At 28.8% G+C, this 9,056-nt stretch overlaps 1 protein-coding gene across 1 annotated transcript; it reads left to right on the forward strand.

Annotated features, from left to right (window-relative positions):
• The first annotated feature begins 1,098 nt into the window (after positions 1-1,098).
• LOC137826805 (methylesterase 17-like) lies at positions 1,099-4,107 on the forward strand. Its single transcript, XM_068632939.1, has 4 exons — positions 1,099-1,418; positions 1,507-1,647; positions 3,070-3,204; positions 3,620-4,107. The coding sequence occupies exons 1-4, from the start codon at positions 1,146-1,148 to the stop codon at positions 3,923-3,925; spliced, it is 855 nt and encodes a 284-aa protein (XP_068489040.1). The 5' UTR covers positions 1,099-1,145; the 3' UTR covers positions 3,926-4,107.
• Positions 4,108-9,056: the final 4,949 nt, after the last annotated feature.

A 9,056-nucleotide genomic window follows, 5' to 3' on the forward strand; every position in this document is an offset into this window, starting at 1 on the left:
ACATGATTGTGATCATGATCATGATTCATTACTCAAAATCCTCATCTGAGTGCATCCCACGCCACTGCAACGCAAGACGTTATCTTCCATACCATTTTATGTTCACATTTTCAAACTTTCTTTTCATCCATGAAAATGACCCTCTCTCCCAATACTATTATTTTTAATAATATTTTTTTTTCATTATATAAAATCCTGCTATCTTATAATTCTCTGAAATTAAATTATTCAATTGTTAGTCTATGAACAAAATAATAAGTTTTCATCTTGGTTTATATATATATATATATATATATAATATATATATATTATTTTTCATTTTTTTATAAAAAATTATAAATTTTAATTTTACTTGTTATAAAAAGAAATTATTTGATTTTCATTTAAAAAATATTTTACATCCTTATTTTTACTCTCTAATATTTAACTTAAGATAGATGCATGTTTATTTGATGAATTTAATATGATGAATTTAAGAAGTTTTTCTAAGTGAAATAAACCAACATATTACATTGTTTGTTTGTTATTTGAAAGGGTTATTTCTGATGAATTAAGAACAAAGAAAAAAATTATAAGAATGAAAAATCAAAGCTTACTACTGTTCATATTATAAGAAGTAAAAGTATATTAAATTTAAATTATTTTAATAAAATGTGTAATAGATAATAATGGTTGTAATGGAATATTCCGAATAAACTTTTGTTTGAATATATTTTCTGAAATATGAGTTTATGTGAGGAAAAGAGTTTTTATAATAAAAGAGAAAATTATGTTAAAAAAACAATAACAAATTTTTAGATGGATAAATAGTATAAAGTGAAGTTTAAGATTAACTCAATCTCATAAAATTAACTTATTAAATTAAGTTTGCATCAACTTATATACAATAAAATGCTCTCATCTCAGATCAACGTGGGACTTCTACTAATAAAAATAATTAAATTTTGTTATATAAATATAAATTATTATAAAGGATATAATTTTATTAATTTTTATAATAATGATTTAAAATATGTACTCTAATTTTACACTGGTTGACCAAATAATGAAATTAAATTGATACAAAAATGGAAAGCATGATGAGCCATAAAGAGTATTTATTCTCTCACCATGTATCCTTACCAGCAAAGTAGAAAGCAAGTGACATGAGGGTGAAGGAGGAGAAAGCCATGGCAGTGAGTGAGGAAAGTGGTGATTCCAGAGGACCAATTCACTTTGTGCTGGTGCATGGCATTGGTGGAGGAGCTTGGTGCTGGTACAAAATCAGGTGTCTTATGGAGAATTCTGGCTACAAGGTCTCATGCATAGACCTCAAGAGTGCAGGAATTGACCAGTCTCATGCTGATTCTGTTCTTTCTTTTGATGACTACAACCAACCCCTCATGGATTTCTTGTCTGCTTTGCCAGAAAATGAACAGGTTTTGGTCTTAATCATCATCAAAGACTGTAATAATATGACTTAGTTTATCTTCTTTCACATGTAAATTGACCCCATATGTTTTGTAGGTGATATTGGTGGGGCACAGTGCAGGAGGATTGAGTGTTACCGAGGCTTGTCACAAGTTTGCCAAGAAGATCCATTTAGCTGTGTATGTGGCAGCAACTATGCTCAAGTTAGGATTCTTGACAGATGAAGATCTCAAACATGTGAGTCCTTTTCACCAACTCTTCTCACCATTGAATTATTCAACACTCATACATATATGTCTCTTCTTTCCTTAAACAGAAGATTAAGTACTGTCATATTAAACTATGATCTTATTTACAAGGTTTTAATGTTCTGAACAGCTATGATTATACACTCATAACTACAACCATTGATTCTAAAACTTTGATGCTATGGTTGTGGTTGTGACTGTGAAAACCTTGCTTCAGTGTTGTATGTGATAGTGATGCTGATAGGTTTCCATTGCTGTCTAACTTTTGGACACTTGAAGACCCAGCAAAGTTGATGTTGATGCTCTGTTGAAAAAAAAAACGATGGCCAACTGTCTTAATAAATCTGAGGCACACGCACCAACTCTCACATTTTTCAAAAGAATACTTCCATACAAAACAAAGTAGCTAGTAACTGTTTGGCAACCGGATCGAGGTGTGTTAAACAAAAACACAAAATAAAGAAAATAGATAAATTTTATTTTCTCTCTTTCTATTCTATTTTAATTTTGTCTATCTTTCTGATTTTGATACAAGTTAATAAACTTATAAATACTTTATTATTAAGCTAGAAATCAGCCTCCTTCTATAAGCATTTCACCACAAACTAGCTGTAAAAAAGTAGTTATTTACAATCTTTTACACCATATGAATTTGGTTTTATTTACAATAGTTAAATACTTATTGACTTTCTCATTTCTATCACATATTTTTCTTATTCTTCTCTTTCTTTTTTACTTCACTGGATACATTTGTGGATCCCTCTTTTTTTTCTTTCCATTTTCTGCATTTACACAGAGATGAATTAATTAATTAATTAATTTTTGTTGGTAAAAAAAAAATGAAAGAGACAGATTTTGAGTTAAAAATTTAACAATATTTAAAGATAAATTAATCTTATTTGGTAAGTTAATGTGATTTTAGAAGTTAACCAGTGGTCACAGAGACTCTCATCCACCAGAGACAGAGTAAACTACTATTCAATATAATAACATTTTGTATTTTCCTTTGAGACTTTGCCTCATCATTCTCAACAATCTTGTGCAATCTAAACCTTCACCAAGATGTCTATCTCTTCTACTAACACATATAATCACCTTTCTTAGTCATGTTTTCTTGTTTGGTGACATGAAATTACTTAGTCTGGAGTTTTCTTGCTTTAATATTCTTGACTTGAATGGTGGTTATGACTTACCCGACAGTCTGTTCCAAAGGGGATGTTTGTGTTCGAGAGGATGTGTGAATCATATAAAATTTTCACTGTGTTCAAAAGTATCTCCAATGATTGAAAAGAAACAAAAGAATCAGTGAGCCTAATTGCCATTTTTGCATGAGAATGGAGTAGCTAATTACTTTTTGTTCCTCATGTAAATAATGGACACAATGATGGTGATTTTGATTTGTGTGATGCAGGGTGTACCTGACCTATCTGAGTTTGGAGATGTATACCAGCTGGGATTTGGATTGGGACAGGATAAGCCTCCAACCAGTGCTTTGGTGAAAAAAGAATTTCAACGCAAAATCATCTATCATTTATCTCCACATGAGGTATGCATTCAAAAGGGGGGAAAAGGGTCATGCATGTTGTGCTTTATGTACACAACTGTTTATTTAACCCATGTTCACTTACTCAGACATACCCTTTGGCTCCAGGGTACCCCACATGCCATGTACTTATACCTACCATCAATTTCATTATCATATGCTTTTGCCACTTGTAGGACCTTTTATGGCAACTTCTTGAAAAGAAGACCAAAATACACAAGATTTATCCAAATTAAAACATCCTAAAAGAACATTCTAGCTAAAAAGTGCTAGTTATTACTTCTGCTATTCATTTTTAAATCTCAAGATAAAGACCAAAGTTATGAATACAAATGTTATTATTATCCAGGAAAAACAGACACAAGTATCTGAATGATAATGTAACTGATGAAACTGAACATGTTTAATGTGACCATAGGATTCTACCTTAGCTTCTATGCTGTTGAGGGCAGGGCCTATTCTAGCCTTGACAAGTGCAAGGTTTGCAGAGGATGGTGAAGTGGAGAAGGTGCCAAGGGTGTACATAAGGACAAGGCAAGACCATGTGATGAAGGCAGAGCAACAAGAAGCCATGATAAAGAGGTGGCCACCATTGAGTGTGTATGAACTAGACAGTGATCATAGCCCCTTCTTCTCCACCCCTTTCCTCCTCTTTGGTTTACTTCTAAAAGCTGCAGCTGTTGACTTTGGATGCAACCTTACCAACCCACCCTCTGTGCTATGAAATATCAATTTGGTATATAGTTGTCAAGGTATGTATTGTGCTCCCACATCGAAAAGATGAAAGATCTATCTTATGTTTAGTATCATATATTGTAATGCAAGATTTAAGGATATCTGCTGAATATGGAAGAAGGGAGTTTAATAAAATGGTAGATCTAATAATGCCAAATTTAGCATGAACAATCTTGATGAGAAATTTCACCAAAGTGTGTTAGATAGCATAAATAATAGATTATTTTAAGTTTGTTCAAATATTTTTTAAAATATAATAATTTTTTTTAATTCAAATAATTTCCATTCTCAATCATTTTTGTTTTGTTTTTTCTACTTCTCCATTTTCAATCATTCAGTTTAAACAGAAATTTAGACTGCATAACTTATTGAACTTTTAAAATGAATATCCAATGAAAAAGTGCTTTTAAAATAGTTATTCCTCTTATTTTTTTTTTTTTTTATTTATAAAAATTAAGCACAAACTATAAAGTTTATTACTCTCTTATCCTTCTTTCATTCAGCTATGAAAGTTAGTTGTTCACCTTTGAGACAAACATAGTGCGTGAATATTAAAAATATATAAATATAGTTAACAATTATATTATTTTAAAAAGAATTATTAGTTTAAGCATTTTAAAAAAAATATAAAATAATTTATATATTATAATATTAGATGCATAAGAGTAATTACTTTAAAATAATTACTTGTTATATGATACAATTACATTATTAATTTTTAATATAATACAACTATTATTATTATTTTAAAATAAAATAGATAATTTAATTATTGATTACAAAATTGATGAAATTTAATTAATAAATGGCTTTTTGGAACTTTTAAAATTTTAATTAAAGTATCAAAGTTTTTGTTTAAACCTTCAATATATAATTAAATAGTTTTGGTAGTAACCTTCAATTAATATTAAATTATAATAAAATATAATATATTTTATAAAAAAAATTAAATATCAAAATATGATAAATAATTATAAAATAAGAGTAAATTTTGTTATCACTTTTAATAGAAAGAAAATATTAAAGAAAAAGTTATAGAAATACATTTTATGAAAATTTTCAATAGTTAATAAATACTTATATTTTCTAACAAAATTATTAGTATTATACAAAAAAATACATGCGCAACTGTGTACATATATGTTCACATTTTTATTAGATTAAAATATATTATTTTATAATTTATTATTTTTATAAAGAATTAATTAAAAAATAAGATTATTTAATATATACGTATATAATTTTATAAAAATAGTATTAATCATTATTTTAAAAAAGTTATTTAGTTATTTTTAATAAAAATAATTTAATATTTATTTATTAAAGGGTAAAATTCTCCAATAAAAAATGACTTTAAAAAGAAGTTATCAAATAGTTTATCTTTATATCATGGTATAGATTTAAAATATTTTTGTCTCAATTTTTTTTTCACACATAAATTTAACCATTAATTATCAAAAAAATTATTTATTATGAATTTTACGTATTGAAATTTTTAATTTTAATAGTCATAAATATCATATTTTTTAGTGAAATTTAGAAATTTTATTATTATTATTAATAAAATAAATTATAAAGTGATGTTGTTTTTAAAAAGAGGTGTTGACTCATATTTTTTTTTTCTTTTGATTAATGATATATTAAATTTTTTATTTGATTAGTTTTATTTACTGCCTATCATTTAATTTACATATAAAAAAAATACATGTACATAAATATGTTTTATATAAAATAGGAAAACAAATAAGTTTTTTACTCTATCCTTAGCAGATAAAAAGAATGAACAATTTTTGAATAGATATTGAATATTTTTAGAAGGTGTTGGACGTTTTTTAAATTTCCAAATTACAGTTTCACCCTCATCAAATTCTCATAAGTTCTTTTGTATGTGAAGAAAAGAGAAATTGGCAAAAGTGGGAGTGAAAATGTAGGACTCTAACAATAGTGAAAGATGAAAAAGAACAGGTATGGATGATAACATGTTGACCATGTTTGATGCCTCAGAAACTATGGAGGCTCACCATATGTCCTTGATGATGATAGTTAGAAAATAATTTTTTAGTCTTTTTTATTTAATAGTTATATTTGGTTTTCTTGATGTGCTTCTACATTTGTCTTTTTTTGTCCTGCTTTTGATCTCGACAGAGTGAGTGAAGTTGGAAGAGGAAGAAGACCGAGAAGTTAATGTAGGTGAAGGAGAACCAACTGGATCTGCATCCTATCCTCGCCACAGAGTTTCAACCGCAAGGAGTAAAGTCCTAGAAAGGGTCTGTCTTCGTGTCTCAATAGGTCAAGGAGTTAAAGCGCGTGAAATTCATGTCAGTGGAAAATTATGGTGAATTCACGGTGAGATGGGGTCTTACTCATCACAAAGATAGTGTAGTTGGTTGTTGTCAGGCTTGCTTGGACCATGCTAAGCATTCCCAAGAAGATGAAAATAAATGTAATATTTATGTTTATTGCCCAAAATTTGGGTGTCATTCACCACATGTCTATCCGCACAAATATCAGGAATGTTGGTTGAAATACGTAAGTTGCAACCTATGAGTGTGATTCACTCCTTTGCTGCTCCTCTTTGCATGCTTAATAGCCTGTAATGAATCATGGTATGATTGTTTTTGTAAATATAATGAACGTACCACTATATGACATCAACTGAGTTGGACTTGGGTTATATGATCTGTCTCCGGTGATGATGGAGGAGTTTTGCTCAGGTGCAACATTAAATGCAAGTTCCTCCGAGATGTATTTCATGTTGTCATTAAGGTCCACAATGAAAATTTGTCTACGAATGTGATGTTGGACTTGTCAGGGCATCCTTACTCCATGGCCTATGGCACAATAAGCTCCCCATAGTTCCTCCATCAAGTTGTAGAAGAGATTAACCCTACATTTAGCAATAAAGATGTTCAAGTACATTAGGATCTCCTTAATTGTGGATGATGAAATTATTTACTAAAGGTGCATACATGAAGTCATCCAAAAATTCATCTTTAGCCTCAAAACATTTTGTTGATTCATTCCACACAAATCCACTAAGATTCATTCCACACATGAATCTTGTGCCATCTGTGTTTGAGGTTTTTTTGCCTATTTTTTACATATTTTTCTATATCCCCACCAAACCAGACTAATAGAGCGTAAACAATGTTACTGTAGGCTTGGGTCAACTAACTTTCATTGACCATATTTCCTAATTCTGCCTCGTCCACCATAGCTGGAAAAAGTTGTAGGTCCATCTTTGCGATCCATTTTCTAAACTCATGGATATATGCAGATGATTCTGGTACAACATTCTAATTCATGTTTTACCTATTGAAAAAACAACTCATCCAACTATAAGACAAGACATATATAATCCGTTAAGCAAGTATTTAGTTATAAAGTGAACATGGACAACCAAAGTTCTCATTTAGAATACAAATTATGACATAGTTTTAATTGTTTTCATAATTTATCCCCATTTCATTAGTTATAGTGTCTCTAATGTGTTGTGAGCCTATCCTATAATCATCCTCACGAACATGTGAGGCATTTACGTCTTGTTCCATCCATCCATCCTCAAAATACCCAAACCAATGTGGTTCATGTTCCATCTCAAAAATGTCTTTCATATATACAATTACAAAATTTAATATGCTGTAATTTATTAATTTTTTAAAAAAATTAAATTAATTTAGATGTAAATATGTAATTTACATATGTGATCTTTCATATTTTCTAGTTAAATTAGTTTTGTTCTAATTTATTATTCAATCTAAAAAGTTTCATTACAATAAAAAATTTCTAATATACCATTTTTGTGAAATTTATTTAGAGTTTATTTATTTTAATTAAAGTTTAAGATAATTATTGCACAATAATTTTTTTTAATAGAGGATCAATCTAGTAAAAGACATATCTATGACTAAATTACAATTTATAGAAATAATTAGTGTTTCAATACTAACACAAATGCACATGTAAATATTTTTAAATTTTAAAAAATTGTACTAATTTTTTTTACTGGAATCATATATTGTTATATATAATAAATTTCTTAAATTTCATAACAACTTATTAAATAATTATGCCTAGGATATTTATTAATTTAAAATATGAAATAAAAATAAGTTGAATATACGAAACTTGAACTCATATTTTTTTATATAATAATTTATTATATGATCCATATCAGTTTAATATTGTATATTTTTAACTTTCCAAATCTTCATATTAATTACTTTGTCTTTACTGATAAAAAAAAACTTACTTTGTTTTTTCCTTTAATTAAATCCAAACTTCTTATGTAAATGTATGATGAGTACATTTCCATTCAGTCTTAAAGCATCCAACATAATTTCTTTAGACTGTGATTGAGAGTAAAATCCATTGTTGTAGACGAAATCTACATAATTGGATGAAACTGAACCATAATTAGAATCACTGCTTAAATCTGTTTTTTAAATATATTTTTCTCTCATCTTTATCTTGACCATCCGCAGAGATTCTAGAACTTATTAATGTTAATCCAGATAAAGAATTATAGTGCGTTGAAGTTTGGAAAGTTTTGTTGAACAAGGACTAGAAGCGGTCTCACCTATACATCCATAGACACACCTATACATCCATAGACAGCCTCCCTAGAGCATCTAATGCTAGAAAAGTTGCTCGAAAGAGGAAGATTCGATTTTTGGTTATCCTTTGCGAAAATTTTGAAGATTTCCCTGTGAAGAATTATGTCACTTTGAAGATTGGAAAGTTTAGTTGTGGAAGGACTAGACGCTCCTTGTGTTTAAGGTCATTATACGATCTTCCTGAAACGTCTACTAATGAATGCTCCAATTTGGAAAAGGAAGATATTGATTTTGTGATTTTATTACATTCTAAAGAAGTAGGAGGCCAATATGACTGATTATGCTTCCAAAGAAGCACATAAACAATTTGGTGAATCATGTAATCGATTATGTGGTTTCTTTGTAAGCATAATTGATTATGTGTGCTCCCACAATTGTGCATGTGAGTGTATCTTCTACGTATAGCCATGTATTGTTCAACTAATCTTCTTTGTCTTCACCCTAACTCCACAAACAACCTTTGTTAACAATAGAGAGCACGTCCACCACCAAACTGAATTCTAG

This window comes from Phaseolus vulgaris, chromosome 8, assembly GCF_000499845.2.
Source record: "Phaseolus vulgaris cultivar G19833 chromosome 8, P. vulgaris v2.0, whole genome shotgun sequence".
Taxonomy (NCBI): domain Eukaryota; kingdom Viridiplantae; phylum Streptophyta; class Magnoliopsida; order Fabales; family Fabaceae; genus Phaseolus; species Phaseolus vulgaris.